The sequence below is a fragment of the Poeciliopsis prolifica genome, unplaced genomic scaffold (assembly GCF_027474105.1).
Source record: "Poeciliopsis prolifica strain line A6 unplaced genomic scaffold, Auburn_PproV2 SCAFFOLD014, whole genome shotgun sequence".
Taxonomy (NCBI): domain Eukaryota; kingdom Metazoa; phylum Chordata; class Actinopteri; order Cyprinodontiformes; family Poeciliidae; genus Poeciliopsis; species Poeciliopsis prolifica.
Genome location: NW_026562389.1, coordinates 1,208,899 through 1,231,622, shown reverse-complemented (window position 1 = coordinate 1,231,622; position 22,724 = coordinate 1,208,899). Strand labels below are relative to the sequence as shown.

Genomic DNA, 22,724 nt, shown 5'->3' with positions numbered 1-22,724 from the left:
TGTGCATTAAATAAGCATATTGATATGAAACTCAATGCTTTATAGCAGTATCACTGTGGTTTACAACGAGGTCAATCAGTGAAAGACAAAAATATAATTAAACATGCTTGTTTTGGAGTATTGCTGGCAGTGTATTTTGAATGCAGAGTTTTACCTCTTGCACTCTCTACAGTGTTTTTCCAAGACAGGTGCAACTGCACTCTGTATACAGATAACGACAATTTCGCAGCAAGGCATTGCATTTCAACTTGTTACAATGTATGAAAAATTTCTTGAACTTAACTATCTTTTTCAACAGCCATATAGCATATCTCAGCAGCACCACCCTCCACAATTATTAGCCTCAAGCGTAATAACATTTTCTACTACAGAATTATAGCTGAAACACTTAAATAATATAAAACATAAATTTTATTTTTAGGCAGTAGCCGGTAAGTGAACAGGGTGCTGTATGTTTTCCAGTATGCTTGGCTGAGAGAAATAAAAGAGCAAAAATGCTATGAAAAAACAAACAAACAAATGAAACAGAAACATCTACAGTAACAACCTAATAAATACAAAAGGGTTCAGAAAAAATTGTACATTATAAATAGAGCTACTTGGCAGACTCTACATTTCCCAAAATATAGAGATAAGTGCTATTTATGCTACAGCTGTCTGTTGAAAACACTGAAGTGAGCAGAAGGTATTGAGGCCCGCAGCCGTGGAAGAAAACTGTTTTCATTGTGGAACAGATGTGGCGCATCGAGCAGGAAACACATTTCATGTGTTTAAAAATGAGTCCAGCGGGCAGAAGAATCATGGAGCACTACCATAGATTAGCTCTTTCCAAATTCAAACACAATCCCAGCTAACTCCAAAATGATTTAAAAACATAATTATTTATAATATTTAGAAAATATTGCAGAACTATTTTAGCCACAAAATTGTCTGATATATAACATGTACTTTAAAATCCAACACAAACATAACTTTATACAAGATTCTATTGTTATAACTTAGTAAGTCATTAGGAGTGTTAAAACATCAATAAATAAAACTAACAGTTGATCACGCCACACTCTGTCTAGTTACTTCTTAGTCAATACATTCAAACGCTTAGAAAAAGCTTTTGCTGCATCTCTTATCGTCATCATTTGGTAAATGTTATTGGAAGACTGACAGATTCTTTCAAGAGTTAACAGGATGGAGTTTAGAAAGCTAATTACAGCAGGTTTTAAGCACATAAGAGTCTAAGCTTGCTGTTATCAGTGACAAATATTTTGTGACATGAATATGGCGCAATGGATTAAGTCAGAGCTTGAACCTTCGCATTACATCACATCCCTACAAGCTGGTAACTATTTCATTTTCTCTCTTAAATGCATTTAAATAGCAAAGGAGTATGTTCAAAATCAGAGGTTGTGCATTAGCATGTGTGTCACAGGTTTCATTAGACACAAATGGACATAAGTGTTAATAGCTTATTCCTCAAACCTTCACTGTTTTATCTATATTTTATATAATTTTGACAATGAAGACTGAACCCGAGGCTGCTTAGATTGTGACTTGTTTTGTACTCTAAAGTCAGATTTCCCAGAATTTCCAGTCGGATATTCAACAACAATCTTGGTCAACTGATAGCACGCGTTATGCTGTGCAACTTCTAATTGCGACTATATGTACCTTTAGAGTTTGTAGGCATAAAATAGAAAAAAAAAAAAAAAAAAAACATTTTTACTGCCTTTAAGCTGTGATTGCGGTTAGAACTAAAACTTTTAGCAAAATTTTATGGTTTGCTAATATATTGTGTTAAGTTTGTCTTGGAGCTTGTCTTAATTTGAGAGAGTTGTAGCCTTAACTACAACTCCATTGTTGTAGTTAAGGCTAGAACAATAGAGTTGTAGCTTCTATTGTGTGTTTTCAGTCACAGCAGAAAACTGGTGTGACTGGCTATTTGTCTTTGGAGTTAACTATTACTGATATGTTTTCGGTTTTTATGTTTTGCACTAACATGTTATGTTTCAGTTTCACAGTTAGAATTTTGACATTCTAGTTGCATTTCAACTGAGAATTAGGAAAATCCAACTTCCTACCCATAAGAGAACACACCAGTGGAATGGACAAAACTCCGTGTCATTTTCTGATCAGTGTCAATGTGAGAGAAAACAAACAGGAGACCTCTGACCTTCTTAGTCATAATTTCAATTTTAGGGGACATTCTTGTTTACCCAACTCATGTGCGATGTTCTCAGATCAGAGTTTTGACTTCCAAAAACAAATCAAACACACCAAGAGACCACTCACTTTACTGACAGGAGATGTGACTTCAGGGGACATTTATGTTGTATTTCCAACTGGGAACTCATTAAATCCAAGTTTTAGTACAAAGACAATGCATCACTAGCGATCATCAAGTCTTGAATGATTGACAGTTAGCTTTGCTACCTATAGAAACAGGCATAAAGCAGAACTACTACTTACATTACGTAAATGTTTAGTATTTATAAAGTCAAGTGTGTTGATTTATATTTCACTCAAGTTTTTTCTTAGCTTTTATTGCCTGAGAACCAAAGCTGCACAACTGCTGTTTTTAAACTGAAGCCATTTGAGGGCTAAAAAGTCAAGCTGCTACCATAGAATGCAGTGCATCCCTCATTTGCAGTGTATTTTGAAATGTGACTATTTTTATAGTTATCTTGTGCTAACCCTGGAACTGAGATTATGAGTTGGGAGTCTGTGATGAGGAAGTCCTATGCTCTGAAAGACGGGCCACCTTTCCTTTAATGCTTGCTGTTTTGCTCTCCTCCATCCAGCCTTCATCTTTCCCTTTCTTCACTTGAGCTTTCTCCTTATTCTGCCGGACCAGCTTCAGAGCTCGGGAAATGAACACATCAAGGTCAAACAAGCGCTCTTTTTGCTTGACTGGTAGAGACTCTGTAGAGTCTGCATTAGGGGACTGAGATACAGAGGAGGTAGAGGACAGCGGTTGAGATTCTGGGAGCTGCACAAGTGGAGTAGGTGGTGGCGATGCTGTTTGAGGCGAAAATATAGCTGTGGGTGATGATGGGAAGAGAAAGGGGAGAGTATTAGAGGAAGATGTGCTGGAAGGAAGGGGGCTCAGTCTGTCCTCATCATAGTCAACTGATGGAGGACGGATGTGTTCGCTGTAGTGGAAGACAGGAGCTGGGAGGTCCGTGGGAGACAGCGGAAGAGGGGGAGAGGAGGGTGAGCAGTGGTCCATTAATAGACTGGTACTGGGCGAGTGCAGACGAGAATGAGCACTCTCCACCCAGCGAGTGATTTCCTGGAACAAATCCCCAGTTTCCTCCTCTTCTTCCTCTGCTTCCTCCACCCTCACCTCTCCCAGGTCCTCCATGCTGCCACCAATGGGCTCAGCAGGCACAGGCAGTCTGCCAGTGTTACGCTTCCAGTGAGACAGATCCAGAATCAGCTTAGGCTCCGAGTAGTGCTGGGGCTTTCCCTCTCGCCATGCAATTTTATCCAGATATGAAGGAGAGCCCACCTTGTAATCGCAGGAGCGACCGCAGTCAAGTTCCCCGTATCCTAAAGCACAGACCCGCTCCAGAGACGAGTGAGAGCTCTCCAGGAAACGCTCAGCTGAACTGCTATGGGAATATTTGCGGGGGTCAACCTGTGATATGGTGGGTGAAGAGAAGAGAGATAAAAATCAGGTCAATCCTTTAGAAAAATATATTTCTACCTTCCCTAAGTAATCATATGCGTTGTCATTTTAAGACCGCAAATGTTTTTGTGGTCTTAAAATGATTTTATACTGATTTTATATGTGACAGACCAACACAAGGTAGATGACAGTTGCATAGCAGAATGAAAGTGATACATGGTTTATAAAATGTATTTTTATGAATAAAAATCTTGTTTCTAAGCTTTACTAGTAAAAACCTAATAAACAGTTTTCTGTTTCCTTCCACTACCCTATAAAATCCACCTCAAATGCATTTCATTTGCAATTCCAATGTAAAGAGGTTCAAAAAATGTGTGACAACATTAGTATCATCACTGTTGTTTAACAGAGTTTATCCTCAAGTCTCAACCTCAAACAAATTCATGAGCCCAAAAAACCATTACAAGCAAATTCATTGCTGATTAAGTGAGGAGAGTATTGATATGAGGAGAGTATTAATAGGAAGTTGGTTAATAGCACGTCTAACCTGTGCCTCTTCTGTCAGAGAGCTGGAACTGGCCCTGGGGTCCCGCTGCACCTCTTCATTATCTGTGGTGTCTCCTATGTCAGCTGGAATAGGACCAGAGGGCAAGCACCGACACCTCTCGCCTGAGTATGGTGCCCATATGTTGGTTGATAAATTGTTATCATACCTGCAGGCAAGGGATATTTTTTTATTCAATCTAACGATAATCGACACTTGCATAGAAATATTCTCATCGCTTGTTTTAGTACATGTTTTAGTGTTTTATCTGTTATGGCACTACCCAATAACACGTACAAGCTCAGACCAAAGGCATGCCAGTTGCACACACATTCATTATGTCACTTGTAAATCTGAATGAATTACGGTCATATTTTTTTTTTGTGTGTGTGTGTGTGTATTGTAAAAAATAAAAAAAAAGAGAATGTTCAACTGAAGATTATCAGCAACAGTACACACCCACTGTTGAATACACCTACAAACCAACAAGACTTTCTTTGTTCTTCCATTCAGATTTATAGAATGTGCATCGCAGAAGCCTCTTATCTGCAGCAATTAACTGACTCTCAATGTCAGGACAAGACGTTACACTAGTTCATAATGAATATGCTTTTTCCTCTTGTAAACAATTTCAGAAGACAATTTTATTTATTTCTTGCTCTTCTTAAGCAAAACATAAAAAAAATAAATGTGAGTTTCCACATTTCCATGAGCTTGTTTAAAAAAAAAAAAAAAAAATTCAATAGACTTGATAAAATTCTTCAGTCTCTTCATTGACAATATCATGAATGTCCTCCCTCGTGAAATTAAAATCCTCACCTTTCCCAGTGAAAGCTGGAGGCCTGACTGTCGCTGCTGCTCACGCTCTGCTCGGTGATGAGGCTGTCCAGCTCGTCCTCAATGTGGAAAGGGTGTGAGGAGACAGGCTCATCCTCAGGACAGGAGTACTGCTGAAGGAAAGGATGGGACAGAGCTTCTTCTGCTGTCAAACGGTCCATGGGGTTAAATGTCAAGATGCGCTCAAGAAAATCCACCGCTAAGAGGAAAAACAGGGAGAAACTGGTGAAGGAGAAGCAACAGGTAATGCGAATACTGCATTCCTCTGTGTGTCTTGAGATTAATTTAAAGACTATATTAATTTGAGTAAAACACATTTAAATCAAACCTTCAATCTAAGTCTATTTATTCCAAGAGGGGAAATCCTATGTTGTGTTTTTTATTTTTTAAGCAAAAGTAATAAAAGCCATTTTGTAGAAATTTCAGGAGTATCAAAAAATGAAAACAATGCTGCATATTTTAGTGCTTCTATGCCTCTTTGTACTCAGTTCTCAGTTAACTCCACTCACCCAAAGGATCCACTTCAGGCAACAACTCAGAGAAGGGTTTCTTGATTCTCCATCCATGACTGACATATGAAGGCATCACCTAAGAAAAGCAACATGGAAATACAGAAATGTTTTTTAAAACTAATGTGGGTTTCACTGGTTGTTTCCATCAAGTCAGCAACCAGCAGTGATCTATGAAGAGACTGTGGAGCCGCAGTTCTGTTTGCAATGTTTTATATTGTCTTCATTAAATTGTGAACATCTTGTAAAATAGCATTAACCCATTTGTCATGTCATTCTGTCTTTTCTTTGTTTTGTTTTAATATGGAGTCAGTTTAAATCAGTCAAAATATACAATAAAGCCCATTAAATCAGTTTAAATAAGCAATGTGGTTTCCAAATAGAGGGTTGTCAAACAATAATTAAACATTTATATGCACAATATGATACCACCAATATATACAGCAAAAGTAAAATGTGGCACATTTTAATTTACTTTTGAGTTGTAAATAAAAAAGGTGTTATATGCTCTAACTTATTTGTTAGATTAATGTTTATTTTGGTTTAGTCCAGTCCAGTGGATATATGTCTTTATCCATTTTGAAAAACATATTGACCTGTTTTATCTGAATTTTTATTACCATAATGGCATTCTAATTCCTTTTTATACCATTCAAAATAGTCAACCTGAAATCTTTATTGACATTATAGCACAAAATCCTTCTTCTAACTGCTAACCTGCTTTTTTTATGTTTCCATTTGTCATCTTTGGAGATTAGCTCCAAGTCTTAGAAGACCACATCATTTTTTTTTTCAAATTTATGTTGAGGCTCTGGCTGTATCATTCCAAAACTTTAGTATCAATTTCACTCAGACAAAACGTTAGTAAAATTAAGACTACTTTAAGCATGAACCTTCCAAGAATATAAATAATTTTGGTCTAAGCTGTACACAAAAACTGCAGTAATCTAAATGTGGTGTCAGTTGTAAATTTTTTCAGATACTTTGTGATAATAGGTTAGTTTCGCTTTTGCTTTAGAGTTAGTTTCTAGTTCTTCTCAGTCTAGAATTAAGGCATTTCTTCTTGAGTATTCAGTAGACGAAACAACATCAGTGCAAAACTACTAAAAAATGTATGGGCAGATTTTTAAAAAAATGTCTCCGTGGGACTGGAATGTGGAATTGATTAACTTTGATTTTACTCCAGGTATGATTATAGGAAGCTCTCAAAGTTCAGCTGTGGCATACAAGTTTAAACTGGTTTTAATCTTTGCTTCTTTAGAAAGGACTATAAATTGGTCCAAAATGCCCTCAGAGATGTTGTGTTTGCAGACATTCGCAAATGTCAGATTGCAGTTTTGTACCATTGCCCTGTGAGGTGTCACCTGTAGGAGATCCTGCCTGTCCTCCTCTCTCAGTACTGGCACTGTGTCGAGAATCAGCTGCATCTGTTCCAGCTCGTGAGCTCCTGGGAGGGAGGGCGAACCAATCAGGGAAAGGCAGAGAGGAGAAAAAGGTTTGGTTACATAAGCATAAAAAAAAAAACATGAAGTCAAATTAGGATAACCCAGAAGTGTGAGCAGACAGGAGACAGAAGACGATTCGATCTGATTGAAGCAGACAGGCTGCAGCACTTTGTAGCAAGCTGCTCGATTTTACTACTCTAACTTAAGATTTTATAGATTTTTTAATGTTCCGAGCTTGTTTGTAGAATCACATAGTCTTAGCCACTGAATCCGAGACAGAGCCAATGTTTTGTGTAGCAACAAAAATGTCTGAACTTGAAATACAAATACTTCAAGGACAACAGCAGGTGGTGCTACACAAACACTGCTGGATGTAAGTAATCAGCATATTTGGATGTGTGTGTTTTGTTGTCCCCCCATAAACAAAAACCAAGCGAGTCCACTGCTCTTCTGCTTCTTAGGAGAAAGTTGCAGCAAACGGCTCCGACACCTGATGTGTGAAAGTCTCACATAACACGAACAGCGGGGGAAGGAGAATGACCTTTCTGAGTTTCTGTGGTCGGCCCTGTGACGCAGAGGAGCCAGTGGAGGTCAGAATCAGCTGGTCAGCTGGAACTACGTCTGCTTTAGACAGACAGCATTTCTCCATTATCATTGTTATTCTGCTCAGGCAAAGAAGCAGCCCACAAGGAGGGAGAGAAGTGTATTTGGTGGAGGACAGAAAATAAAAAAATTGCTCCTCTCTGTGGAAACCACCAAAACTATGATAAAATCTAGAAAAAAATTGGATGGAAGCTAGAGACTGGTTATAAAGGAATCCACATTCATTCATGAATATGATTCTGTTAAAATATTAATGGTGCATCCGACAACTTTGACTGTATTACTGTTTTATTGAAGTCATTTGGTAAAGATTTCATCACAGTACCTGCAAACAGCATGCGTCCAGTGAGCATCTCAGCCAAAATGCAGCCAGCAGCCCACATGTCTATGGCCTTCGTGTAATTGTTGGGGGATAGTAGCAGACGGGGGGAACGATACCACTTAGTCACCAAACCCTCAGACAGATAGCCCTGAGGGGAGGAGGCAGTGGGAACAGAGAGAGGCATAAAGAATTTTGAGTTATACAACAGTAGAATATACATACGCTGAACTTAAACATTTGCACATTTTCTATCATTGCAACGACAAACATCATCATAACTGAATGGAATTTATGTGACAACACAAAACAGGGCAAAATTATGATTACGATGTAAAAGGAAAGCTTTCAAAATCTGAAAAACTGAACAGTGGGGAGCAATTTTGCAACCAGACCCTTTTGCCCTGAAATGCTACATAAAAACCACTGGACATCAAAAAACAGCATCATGAAGGAACATTGTCGTGTCAGGGAAGAATTCCCTGACATGACCATTTTATAATGGATCACTTTTCATTATGAAAGCAAAGTATTTAATCATTTTTAATAAGAATGAAGCATTTCTTTTTGTATTCGTAGGGTTTGTTTGTTGTATTCTTTATGGTGAAGTACTTTGGTGATTGGTGTAGACAGTATGGAGGTCTAGACCATGCTGTCTAAAAAAATAGATGTTTTTTTTTGTGAAAAATACATCTAAAAGGCCCTTTTTAATTTCAGAATCCAAACATATTTCTACACACTTTTCATGGATATGTAGGGTTTTTTGAGTTTTAAATAAAAAATAAAATTGTTTTTCAAAATGTATTTGTCAAATGAGCAGTTAATCATTGCAGGTCACTCACACAGTTCCCTAACCTTTACACGTATCTCTTTCTCAGTGGGGAACCTCTACAGAACTCAGCCTGACTCAAAGTTGTTCTGTAAAGTTTTCCAGGTCACCTTCTCTAGATGAAAATAAATCTTACAGAGACATTAGTGTTAAATCTTCCTTTCCCAGTCGTACAGTACAACTTAACAGCTGTAAATAAGTAACTACAGGTATTTTTGACAAGTCTTATATTTGCCTATCACATCTTACTGCTCTCTTTTAGCACCATTTTCTCTTGTGCCACCTTTGAGCCTTCTTTTTTCCCCTCTGGGACACTCGTCCATTTATTCCTGCTATATTCTGTCTCGACTTCACCTCTCTTTTCTCCTGTCTTTCCCCTCCCTCCTGTGTTCTTGTTTTTGCTGTAGCAGATAACCAAACTGAGCACTCTTTGACCTTGTCTCTCTCAACCCCCTGTGTTGATTTTTGTCTTTATCTGAGCTCTCACTGCTGCTTCCTGTCAGGCATATACTACATGCTGTAAATTTTAAGGAGATACTAAAATGAATAAAAGTGATCACATAGCAAAGGCCAAAGTAAAAAACACTGTTTTGTTTAAAAAAAAATTATATTCATAGTTTTCACACTATTTCAGAATACAGCTAAATTTGGTGAATATTTTAAGAATAAATATTTAAAACCTGCGTTGTGCACATTTACTTAGCTCTCAAAACTCTACAGAAAAAACTTTCAATGTAGCTGCAAATTTAGAGACTGAAATCTATTCTTTACACAGCAGCATAAGCTGAGCCAGAGAGGTTTTGCTACATATTTCCAACTAGATTTAGGTCCAAACTCTAACAGATGAATACCGTTTCACTGTAGCATTGTCAGTATGCGTATTGTCATGTCCTGCTGGAAGATGAGCCAAAGTCTCAGGTTTTCTTTCCATCCTCTTAGATATTTCTCACAAGACTTTCCTGAGCTCTGTCAATTTTCTCATCAACTGTGTCGAGACACCTGTACCTGCCCAAAGCATGATGCTATGAGAAAGTTTTAGTTTTCAAGCATTAACAGTTCAACCTGAAGTTTCATATCAGTCCCATCTGACCAGAGCGTCTACTTCTATATGTGTGCTATGCCTCCTATGCAATTTTTTGTCAGTGATTTCATGAATGGGTATCGGAGTAAAGAGGGATAAATACAAATGCACATCACATATTAAAAAAAACATTTATCTGTTCCTTTCTACCACACACCTTTGTAATATTTTCTTTTGATATGTCACATAAAAGTTTGTGTAAAAATATTTGAATACTTTACAAAGTGCAATCATCTTTTATCCTCAGGCTGTTTAAAACGCTGGTCAAACGGTGTTACAGCTACTCAGTAACAAAACTTTTTTCATATTCTCTCCTTCACCTCCTACTTTCCTCCCATTTGATTTGCTGGGACTGTTTTCACAGTTCTTCCTCTTTGTCTTCACAATTTGCAGGATCTCATTGTTGTTTTTTTACAGCTTTGCTTCCTTGCTCATCTGTATCTTCTTTGATTGTTGTCTTGCACCCAACATGTGAGAAACTTCTTTTTATTTTTTTAGACCTTTTTCCAACTTCCTTCTTTCTGTCTTTCATTCGAGTTATGAACAATTTCAGGCATCTTCAACACTCTCTCAGCGTGTGACATTAACACCCACATTCACAGAAGCACCAAGTTCTTTACAGTGTAGGATGTAAAGAACTTCATCTGTTTCTTATATCTGTCCTTCATGTTAGCTGCCTGAACAGGCTGTTTTCTAACAAAACATGCAGTAGAACACAGGGAACCTTGTTTCTACTCCTTTGCATAACCAAATAAATTGAATTTCAACCAATTTTTCTCTCTGAGTGTTTTTGAGCCTTTTTTCATTTTCCTTTTTGTTCATTTTGAAGGATTTGTTCCCCCTCTGCCTCTGCACTTTTCACCTGCCTTTTCCCCAAGCCTTTTTGGTTTAAAATTTCCCATCCTTGCTTCTCATGTACTCAGCATACCTTCCTCCTCTACTGCCCCCTCCATCCTCTCCCTCTTTGCTCTCCCAATGCACCCCTGTGTCTGCACCCAACTGATCCCAAAGTCCCAAGCCCTCAGTTGACAAAGATTTCCTTTCAGGAGAGCACCTCTTCACACGCATAGGCCCGAATCAAACCTCGCAGAGACACAAACGAACACACATGCAGACTTGCTAGTGTTACAGTACTGCTGTGGGACCTTTGAATGTAAGAAAGCTGGACAATGGAGTTGTGAATTGTCCCATTAATCTTTCAGGTGTTTTTATGTACAAGCTGACAGCCTAATTGCAGAGCTTGATTAGTGCAAAACTTGACACCATCTCTGGAGTAGGAGCAGAGTTTGGGTATAAGAGGAAGTTTCATTTGAAGAGATAAGTAATCTGAGAGAGCAGAAATAATGGTGAGTAAATAATACAGCTTTGCTTGCACATCATTTGATACGAAAGTTTTCTAGAAATGATGACTGAAATCAAAGTCTCTGTCCTTCTAAAAGGCAGAATCAACCCAATGACATCTTGATACCACTAGACTAAGGGGAACAATGAGTCAATACTTTGCAAAAATATTAAGTTGCCCTATGTTGTCTATTTACAACCAGATTTGTGTCATTTATGCTTTGCAAAAGTTCAGACTCAGTGAGATAAGAGAGCCAGTGTATGTTAAATTTTTTTTAAATGATGTTCCCGGAAGACAAGCCTCCTCCTCATTCTCAATTCTTTTATAGCTGCATTGTCTTTCAGGATTTGATCCATGCATTTCCACATAAATTATGACCACTGTCCCAGCTAAAGATGATGATGCTACCACCCTGTTTCACCATGGGGACAGTGTGTTCAAGTTTGTGCGCAGTTTCCATTCAGTCTTTCTGTTGAAAAGCATCTATCCATCATTTTCTAAGTCAAGAAATGGTCAAGCGGAACTTCCCAGGCAACAGCCGAATGTTCGTCTTCAGACACTTTCATGCCTGTGGAGTGTTGTTAACTCCACAGCCACAGAAAATCACAGAACATAAAAAGTCCTCCCGGCTCTCCAGTAAATGTATTCTGGTTCAGGACAATAATAGATCCTTCATCTAAATGTTTGCTATGAACAACTTTATTTTTGTTACTCTTTGCAACGTACTGCAAAGTTTATGTTGTCAGAGAGTTATGAGGAGGATAGAATGTTTGTGCAACCATGCAAGCAGTACAGTTTATGCACTGCTACACAGAAAAAAATTTTAATATGATACTGTCTAAAAAATGCACAATCAGTTTCTTGATAGCAACCCACTCTAAATGAACTGGAGAAGAGATAGCATACACAAGTATTACAATTATCTCTTTTAATTTATTCAACAGCTGCAGAGAGCATAAACCCTTAAATCTACTGACTTGAATATTTATGTAATACATTATTTTGCAACAGGAAGTATATAAATATAACACTTCAAAACATTACACATTCAAAGGAGATAATAGAAAGATACAATGTTTTGATGTTCTTGTTTCATCCATGTTGAGATGGTTGATTTACATAATTATTCCACAAGATTCAAAAACAGCATTTTCTGGCATCCAAACTTATCAACTTTACCCTTCAGCCACGCACAAGAAACACAATAGTATGCAAATCTGGGACACCAAAAGAGATAAGTGTCTTATCAGAGGGCAGTTCAATATGTGGAGGCAAAGATGGAGTTATGCTAACAACCTCTAAACTGGTAAATGTCTGTTTTTCCTCCATATCAACAGCTGCCCCGTTTTAGAGATACAATTATAAATTTCCATTTTACAGTGAAGCATAGAAATATGAAGATCTACTGCAAGGTATTTGGAAACATCTCAGAGGCAGAATCCCGGCTACAAGTAAACCATCATCAGAATGTGTGGCAGTGGGGCTCTGCTTGTTTAACACTCACCTTATGAGAATAATGGGGGTCCACTATTCTGGCAAGTCCAAAGTCTCCGATCTTGAGCAGCATTTGGTCTGTGTTGATGAAGATGTTGGCAGGCTTCAGGTCTCGGTGGAGGACATTGGCTGAGTGGATGAACTTTAGGCCCCTCAGCAGCTGATAAAACAGCAGGGTGGCATGACCTGTGTAACAATAAAAGTTAGATAATTTAACAACTCAGCATCTAAAAGTAAGGTAGATAATTTCCACTTTTTAAATTATCTTTACATATCACCTTTCGTGAATGAATTTATCTGAACATGATCCATATAACCCATACAAAGTTAAATTATGGGTTAATTTTATATATATGTACTAGATAGATAGATAGATAGATAGATAGATAGATAGATAGATAGATAGATAGATAGATAGATAGATAGATAGATAGATAGATAGATAGATAGATAGATAGATAGATAGATAGATAGATAGAGATAGATAGATAGATAGATATATAGATAGATAGATAGATAGATAGATGATAGATAGATAGATAGATAGATAGATAGATAGATAGATAGATAGATAGATAGATGCTTTATGCATCAATGTAAATCCTACAGAATAAATGTGTCATGTTATGTAGATTGAAGAGAACACAAATGCAGAGAGGCTAAAACGGAGAGTAGTTATGAATTTTTAATTTTAAAAAAATTATCAACAACACTTTTAAAATATCACAGGGAACCAAAGCAACCATGAACAGGGACCAAGGGAAAAAAAATAGCAAGGAGTTATTACTTACAAATTACTTATTTTCATTAGACCCGTTAATTAAATGAACAATTGATTGTTCTCTCTTACTTGTAGGTAGTGGTCCCTGGTCCAGTAACCGGGCCAGATCGGTCTCCATGCACTCCTGGATGATGTACAGGGCACTAAGCTGGGATGGGTCCTGGGGCAGCGGCCATCCATATGGTGCTAAGACCTCGTGGACACTTACTACGTTCTCGTGGTGCAATCGTTGGGTGATCTTTACCTCCCGCAGGGCATGCTTCACTGTGATTGCATCTCGCATTGACAGCTTTTTAATAGCTACTCGCTGTCCAGTACGCTGGTCGACAGCAGACAGTACCAGCCCGGTGACACCGGTGCCAAGAGGTCGAGGGTCAACAAAGTGACCACTGAGTTCGAAGCCATGGAGAAACAAAGGGGTGGCCTGGCTGGCCATTGTAGCTCAGTTTGAGGGGATAGGATTGTTCTTGTTTTGTACAGAAGATGTTACATTTTGCTGGTGAATCGTCTTCTGCACTTTCTATCGGAACCTACAGTGTGCAAATGTATTTCTTGTTGTTAAGGCCTCATATACTCCAAAATATATTGGAAACGTCACAACCTCATGAAAAGAGATGTGCTGCAGCAAAAATAAGACATATCTTTATCTCCTTCTGGCAATTCTCACATCAGATCTGTTACTCATCTTAGCATAAACAACAAAGCAATAGGAATATATCTTTGTTGCTGATGTAATCCAAAACAAGAAGAGCTTGAGCTAAAAACAGAACTTCTGAACTTAAAGGAATCAAAGGTTTGGTTTTGTCAGTCATCCTTCGGTCTCACGTGTAAGCCTGTGGTGGTAAGGAATCCACAGAAAAGGTTTAAAAATATCACTTTCTCTTCAGCATCTTCCTCTTGACACTTGATTTTTTTTTTTTTTCCTTGTATGGCTGCAGGATACAAAAAAATGAAGCTTTCTCTGTGTCTCTCAGATGTGAATGTCAGTTAGTCTTTTTTTAAATAAACCAGGGCATGGGTAAGCAGAGATATGCAAGCAATGGGTGAGGCTAATTCTACTGAAAAACGCCAACACATTGTGGGACAGTCAGCTTTGCAATTTAAAGCTTTCCAAGACTTTGATGGTGAGACAGGTGGAAAGAAGGCGGGGTCAGCGGCAGTACATTCAGCGAGCCTCTGTTGGCTCCTCCTCTTCTTCCATGATGCTTTTAGAGTCTCTCAGTCAGTCAGGGAAGTTCATTCAGATCAGCTGGATGGAAGTTAAATCCCGGAACCCCCTGTGTTTGCATGTGCACACATGTGCATGTGTTTAATCCCCCAGTAATCTTCTTTCTGTTGCCTTCTCATGAATGTAGGGCTTTCAGCAGCAGGCCGTGGTCAAACAGAGAACATCCTGCACAACACATCTGCTACTTCTCCGTCTTCTGCTGGTGGGTAGAAAGAGGAGAAATGGGGTGAATGGAAAGCCGAGACTCTCAGACGGTAGATGAAAGTTAAACAGCGAGTGGGTCTGTTAAAGAGTAACTGTTACATAACATCAAACAGCACCGTAATCTAATCCACGCAAGTGACTTGGTGTTCTCAGTCAGGAAGTACAGTCATGTCAGCTGCAAGCAAAAGATGCATCAATCAGGTTGTTTTTTTATTTTTTTGGGGGAAAACTGTGTCGAGATGCATATTTTTTTAAATGTAATCAAGAGCATTCACATTTTTCAATAATTCATTAAAAAATGTCTTCTTGCAATAAAAGTCATTAAATTATTTACATTAAGAACAGGGGTGATGCAATAAAAGCTCAAGAACCTGGATAAAACAGAGCAACTTTGCTCTGAAGCATTGCGTTTTTCTGTTATCTGGGAACATCTGGGAACATCCCCACATAGTTTCTAGATGTTCCTAACACTTTTTTCTTTCTCTTACTTCATTGCATCTACTTGGTCCTAAAAATACCATCTTTATCAGACATTTTTACTCAGATTAGACACCAAACAGCTTCAGTCATGTATATCATTTAGTTGGAGTGCATTCACTGACTGGGAAGTTATTCGATTTTTTTGTTTCCTGCTTACCAATCATAAGTCTGGGCCAGACAAGCTGAAAATCAGCTGACTTTAGTCAACAGAGGGTTTTTTTTGGCGCATCTCCATTTTTTCCTACTGCTTACACTTAAAAGCAACACTTCAGTTTGACCAAATGGAACAGATCATACAGCTTGTTTCAACCAGCCTGCATTTTAAATCTATCAGACACTTTTGTGTTTCTTCCTGCTTCCAGAATCTGTGTTGCCCCCCCATCTTCTGATTCCTTCGCTATAACAGATCCAACTAATTTATTTAGCTTGAGTGCAAATGCCTCTGCCTGAACCCCTGTTTGGAAGATGAGGGTCAGGTCACATCAGTCTTTTTTTTTCTTTCTAACAACAGCTTCTCTTAGATCATGCTCACTCAGGCAGACTGCAAGAGGCTGCAAAATTGTAAGGTGAGAACAGAGAGCATTGATGGAGGCAGTGGAGCTGGGTGGGAAGTGCAGCACTGGGGTAACTTTATAAATAATGCATAATCACTTGCAACAGCGGTTCCTGCTCCCTTCAAGCATTTACTCCTCATGATTCTTCACGTTACTCTGCAGCTAAACCCATTTTTAATTTTGCAGAATCTGAAAGCAGACCAAGATGCTCCAGAAACAACAAAGGCGGAACAAGTAAACTGGCTTTAAATGAAATTTATAGTCTGCTTAAAAGCAGGAAATGAAGCCCCACCTGCCAATATCCTTAATATATTTGACAGCGGGATGAGCAGAAACAATGCTTCATGTGTTGCTTTCTCAGCTGCATTTTCTCCCCTCCCCTCCATGCTCTGTTTACTTTCCATGCTGCGCTAATGCAGATTTACTTCAGTTGATAAAAACGCCGCATCTCCTCTGAACACCGGCTCTGTGCAGCTGCCTTTGTGTCCACATAGTGACGCCCCTCTGACGAAACAAAAACACCGAAAGTGCACAATAAAACAAAGAGCCTCGTTTCCCAGAAAGAGCAGAAACAGCCCGTGTGCCTCGTTTCACTGTTTTACGCGTCTAGAAATCTTACCCAAGTGAGTGTTTTGGTGTCTGTTTCTATTATTATTATTTTATTTTAGTTTTTGGGGTTTTTTTTTGTTGTTTTTTTTAAAGAATGAGGGGAAAAATAGAATCAAAAGATAAATCAACAGCAACCATCTGTACTCACAGAGGCATTACGCAGCCGCAGCCTCCCGTCCAGAAACAAAGATCCGGAGGAAAAGATGTGACAGAGAAGGATCCTTGTGAGCGAAGAAAGTGAAACACTTGTCCATTTCTCTCTCTCTGTCTCTCTCTCTCTCTCTTTTTGTCGCTCGAGTGAAAAGTGAGATGTGGACGATTTATGAGCGGAACAGTCAGCAGGTGCTGGACTGGCACTGGACGAAGCGATCCGATCCGATCCTCCGAGATGAGATGATATGAGATGAGATAAGCCAGCGGCCGCCACAGAGCCGGTTACTGTGGGCGAGTGTCCGCTCTCTGTCAGCGCTTCAGAGGGACGATCTGGGAGGGGAGGAGGCTGAGTGGAGAGGGATCCCCCACCAGAGCCAGGCAGCAGCCTTAAGATGCTTCAAACTCACACACACTGCAGTATGAAGGCGCTTCCTTCATGTTAACAGCATTCACTATAATATAATAATGACTCCCACCCCCTTTCATTGGAACTGACCATTGTTAAGTCTGATTTTGAAACCACCCAGGAACTCCAGACGCCCCCCTCATCCCCAGGTAAACCTGCTTTATGTGGTTCAAACTCGCTGAGGTCTACAGATTGAACCTAAATAGAAACACACATCCCCACACAGCCAAACACCCCCACTCCTTTACAATTTGTAAAACAGTTTCCTACTTCTGATCAAATAATTTGTCAAAAGACTGAGAAATATTAAGATGCTCAGTGTTAGTTTTGTAGTTTGCAAAAATGTTTTACGACTTAGGCCTACCCAACTAAACATTTTATTCATCCTTTTTTCTCAATTTAAGGAGGTCCCAATGTAAAAAAAAACAAAAAAACTTAAAAATATTTCTTTGTATCTCCATCTCCATATTGAAGAGTAAAGGTTTCTTCGGTATTAAATTAAAATTTTGCTTTAAGAAAAAAGTTTTGGTTTGGCCAAAGTACTTTGGATTTAGATGGTCAAATGTGTTCCTAACTTTTCATTTTTTATTATTTTATGTGAAAAGTCAATGTTTCTTACAATCCTTACATGGTGCAAAAGATGAAGGAAGAGCACAGCTTCCCATGATTTGAACATGCAAACAGTAGAAACCTATTGAATAAGAAAATATAATTTAAAATAAAGAGTTCTAATGGCAATACTCTGGGACATTATGCCACCCTGTTTGAAGGGCTGTGTTGATCACATTTTTGTGTTGATCACATTTTTCACTTATGGGTTTTAGAGTTGGGGATATGCAAAGGTGATTGAGAATGCCTAATTCCAAATTATTTTATTCTTCTTATCTTGCAATAAGTTAAGACGGGGGTCTTACTGGTGGAGAAACACAACAGTTGTAACAAATGTTCACCCATTAATTCTGATACATCAAAATCCAGTGCAACTAGTTGCAATCTGAAGTCACTAACCAATTATGCAATTACTACATTAATCCACAAAACTTGAGACATTATTGAGCGGCAAGAAGACAGATAAAAAAATAGCAAGTCTATTGAATGTTTGCCACAAATCACATAGAGAGCACAGCAGGTCATTTCAATTCAATCACGCATACATTCCATATGACCCGGTTATCAAACAGTTCAATGAGTTCAGTTTAGTGATCAAATTGGTTTTAAAAAAATTACCAAGTTATTTTATCTAAATCATCGAGTCATTGACTTGCTGCAGCTTTCATGCTTCCTGGATGAGCATGCTGTGAGCCTCCAGCAGGTCCTGGCTCAGTGTGAGCAGCCATCTGCCACATCTGACTCGGGGGTTTAGAAGACACTGAATCTTACCCTCGAACCGGAAATGCAATCGAATGGTTTGTAAGAAAGTATGTTACGTCAGTTCTTATGTGTTCCTACACACTCTTCATCCAATCTGACAGACTTTAATGCTGCTTTGCAAAGAGAAATGGACAAACATTTCAGCTTCAAGATGTACAAAAGTAGATAAGACATGCATCTTCAAAGTATCGACTAAGGGAGACTGACTACATCTGCACATATTACAGTTATACATTATAATGTGTTGGTCTGTCACAAAAACACAGAAGTTTGGTATTATGACAGAACAACATCTTATTTATCTGTGATGACCACCTTTCTGATAACAAAGTGGTGAATTCACTCAATGTGCTTCAGTGTGTGGATATGCAATTGAAATTGCAAAATATATAAATTATTTATTTTTTATTTTTAGTCATAGCAAAAGACACTTACTATATACCCAGTGATCTGCAGCCTCCTAAATTTAAGCATTGTCGATTTTAAATAATTATTTCAGACTCAGGACTTTGTCATTTCCCATGTTGATTGTGTATTACTTTGTGTTTTCTTACTTTTGTGTGAGTACTCCTGAAAACTCTAAAGACATCGCCTGGAATTCTCTGCTGAGGTTGAAGGGACAGCAACAGGCGAACAGCAGAAAGCTTTGCCAATGTTTGCTGTGTCTCACTGTCACACCGATCTGGTGATTTCTGTGTTTGGTGGGTTGGGATTTAAATGAGCTTCATCATAGAGGAAACAAAAGAAAAAAAGGAGGTCAGGCTGAATATAAAAATGATTCCCAAAAGATGTTACATCTTCAGGGATTGATGAAGAAGAGAAAGGCTGCAAAGGTAACATATTCATGACTCACCTAATACAATGAGCTGTCTGTGATATTATCATGAGGGGAGTGGAGGAGAATGACAAGACAGGCTCTGGAGGTTTCATTTCACTCAGCCTCATTATTTTTTTATTTAACCATTACCAATTAAGATGAAACTGAATGAGTGTCATCAGAAAGTATGCTGTACTATTGAATGATAATACATACAGCTGTATACACTACATTACTATACAATATGACTATATGGGTACTTAATCTCAAATTAAACTAACCTAATGAAAATGACAACCTCTGAGCAGGTGCCTCTCTCTAACTTTCTGTATATATATATATATATATATATGTGGTGTGTGTGGGGGGGTGTGTGTGTGTGTGTGTGTGTTTCAGTGTTTGCATGCTGCTTTATATTTTGAAATGACTGGCAGCAAACACATACAGCAAGAAAAAAATAATTATTATTTGCTGATTCTGGTCAGCAGAGCAAAAACGGTTCTGTTTGTGTTTGCTCACCCTTCTGCTTAATAATGTGGCACAATGATCTGATGGATGTTACAACAATGCTAAGGCGGGATTGGTCAGTGGATTTGTTTTGATTTTGTAGAGGGGGGGGGGGGGGGATTTGCAGAGAAGAGGGTTGAAATTAAAGATATTGTTCATAAGCAGGTGTGATCGCTTCTATTTCACACAGTATCCCTACCCTTTATCAGATGTGCTCAGAGAAAATCTGGTTGGCTCATAATTCTCCCAGTGTGCAGTTTCTTTTAGATCTTTGTATCAGGAAGACATGAAACAGGTTTACAAATGGCATGTAGATTTAAAATTAATAAATTCTTCTGTCGATATCAGTTTATTCTCATCTTCTATGACAGCAAGAGAGTCACAAAACCTCTCTCTCCCCAAAAGATAAATTCAAAGTGAAAGATTGCTGCATTCTTTCACTTAATTTACAGTGGAGATTAAAAGTGTATATATATATAAATAAAGTCAGTTTTCTCTAATTATGAAAACACAATAAATCTTTTCGAAGCATTTTTAATATCTACTCATTCATTTTTTTAAACTAAAATCTGCTAGGGTTAAAAAAGGACAATAGGTAAAAAACTTCTATGTAGCATTGGTTTATACTCATTGAAACACTTTCAATAGTCTTAAAATCTTTAAGCATTCACTTGATTTGTTTTTTGGGGATGTTCACTCTGTTCAGGTGGATTTGGGGAAGTGGAGGAAATGATGAATAGTTCAACATTTAAAGTTAAAAGTGCTTTGCATGATAAAAAATACAATTCAAAAAATACAAAAACAGAAAATCATGGATGTAAATCAACAAAAGAAATAGAAAAAAAATCTGTAAATTAGGAATTGAAAAAAGAAAATAGAGTGGAGAGAACTGAAAAGGTGATAGGGAATAAAGCATAAATGAGACATGAGGTCTTATCTAAAGGTTGGAAGGCTGGTGCTGCTGGAGAAAATGTGGATGATGCCGTGACTCTGGTCTGTTTCAGTCTTTGTTCTCAGTGTCTCTGGTGTAGCTCTGTTCCTCTTTTGTGGCTGCCCTCTCTAATTAACACTGATAGCGTCTGACAAATGGAAACATCACAGTGTCAGCTGTGGGTGGCTATTTCCAGAAACAGACACACACTGGCTCCAAATAATAGGAGGGACTTGTTCCAGGTCTTGGCAGTGTGTGATTATTACTTTGGGTACATCTCCTTAAAATAACTAAAGAGGAAGAAAAAATTAAACACTTATAAAAAATACCATTGCTGTGCTTTTTGGAATGAAAAAAACCCAACCAAACAAAAAAACAGGCTCAATATTTTTACGCCAAATATGTCAAAAACAAGATCACAAGGTGATGCTCTTCAATCTGTTTGTCCAGAGCAAGGAGTTTGATGCTTGTTTGATCTAAAAGCTTAGAGATTTGAAACAAAACTAACAGGTTCAACACAAATCCAGGAACGGGATTCAGTGCAGCTGTGCGTGTCACAAAGGAATTCTGAATATGAATGTGCTCAGATGTGTGCAAAGGAACACAAAACTGTGGTCCTGCCCTTTTGTTTATCTCCCTCCGGCACAAAGTGTGCAGCAGCACTGCAGTCGTCCCCTCCTCAGGTTACTTCCCTTCACAAGATCCCAGCGTAAGTGGGAACAGAAATAAATAAATTAGAGGTCAGTGATGGCATCTGGCTCAGTCTGTGCATGTCTGTGAAGAGCATTTTTCCCTGTGAGCTGATGGCACAAAGTGGGAAGGAAAAGGGGCCACATCTGTTGGTGTGCAGAACTGAATCATAAGGGAATAAAAAGAGTTACAATGGCAAATTCAATGCCTGAACCATGATGCCATTTCTAGCTGTAAGACATGTTTTGCTATAAAATATTTTCAAGGTTGGAAATGCATGGAGTGATACATAAAAAAAAAAAAAAACACACACACACACACACACACACACACACAAAATAGAAACCCAAGATGCTCCAGGGGTAAATATAGAAAGAAAAAGCAAATCAAGTATCAAATTAATTTCAGGCTTGATTAAAATCACTATCAGTATTAGCATGTGGGCGACTGCTAGAGATTTCCTTTCAAATCAATATAATCGATTTACATTTGACTTAGGAAGCTGTTTTGGTTTTCTGTAAGATGATTTTAAGACATATAATATATAGATTGTACACTTAGGAATAGTTTGTAAATTAAATCCCCAAATTCACAAAGACTCACAAAATAAAATTTTTTCTTAACACTGACTTAGGCAGCTATTTTTAAAACAGAGACGTTAGCCTATGGAAAAATATATCTGTTCACTCCTGTGCAGCATCGGTAATCAATACTTGGCTGGGTTGTTTTTTTTTCTGCATTAATTACTTCATCAGTGCAGCAAGACCCCAGGGCCACCAGCTTGTGGCCTTGCTGAGGAGTTCAGAAAGTCATAATAAACTTCAGCTGATCTGCATCAGAGGGCCTGTTGCGTTTCTCATCTGGTCAAGCAGTCAGTTGGGCAGGCATGAAATCTTTTGGAAGGGAGGGGACCGACTTCAAACTATTCCACGTCTTCTGAATCTCTCATGAACTCTTCTATTTACTTTATTTTAAAATCTCCTCAAACTTTGAGAAATTGTCATGTTTACTCCTTTTTATGAAAATGTTTTAATCCTATTTTTTTTTGAGTCAGTTTTAACCATTTTCTTTTATTTGATTGTTCACTGTGATGAACACAAGAAACACCTTCCATTCAGAGCATTTAGCTGCTCTGTTGTGAAGCAGAATGACCATATTTGGCAATCACATACACTACCGTTCAAAAGTTTGGGGTCACCCCATTCAGTACTGTAGCTTCTGTGAGGAGCTAAACTGTTTTCAGATGTGTGCACATGGTTGCACAAGGGTTTTTGAAACATCAAATAGCCTTCTGAGCCAATGAGCAATCACACTGTACCATTAGAACACTGGAGTGATAGTTGCTGGAAATGGGCCTCTATACAC

At 38.3% G+C, this 22,724-nt stretch overlaps 1 protein-coding gene across 2 annotated transcripts; it reads right to left on the bottom strand.

Moving 5' to 3' along the window:
• Positions 1 to 393: 393 nt before the first annotated feature.
• mapk4 (mitogen-activated protein kinase 4) lies at positions 394 to 16,927 on the bottom strand. 2 transcript variants are annotated; one of them, XM_055039376.1, is made up of 9 exons: positions 16,633 to 16,927; positions 13,479 to 14,836; positions 12,639 to 12,814; positions 7,889 to 8,033; positions 6,859 to 6,962; positions 5,516 to 5,594; positions 4,989 to 5,205; positions 4,173 to 4,338; positions 394 to 3,634 (listed from the first exon to the last, which is right to left on the bottom strand). In XM_055039376.1, the coding sequence occupies exons 2-9, from the start codon at positions 13,843 to 13,845 to the stop codon at positions 2,702 to 2,704; spliced, it is 2,187 nt and encodes a 728-aa protein (XP_054895351.1). In that variant the 5' UTR covers positions 13,846 to 14,836; positions 16,633 to 16,927; the 3' UTR covers positions 394 to 2,701. The 2 variants fall into 2 exon arrangements, with proteins under 2 accessions (XP_054895351.1, XP_054895352.1); XM_055039377.1 differs by having other exon boundaries at positions 6,880 to 6,962; positions 13,479 to 14,833.
• Positions 16,928 to 22,724: the final 5,797 nt, after the last annotated feature.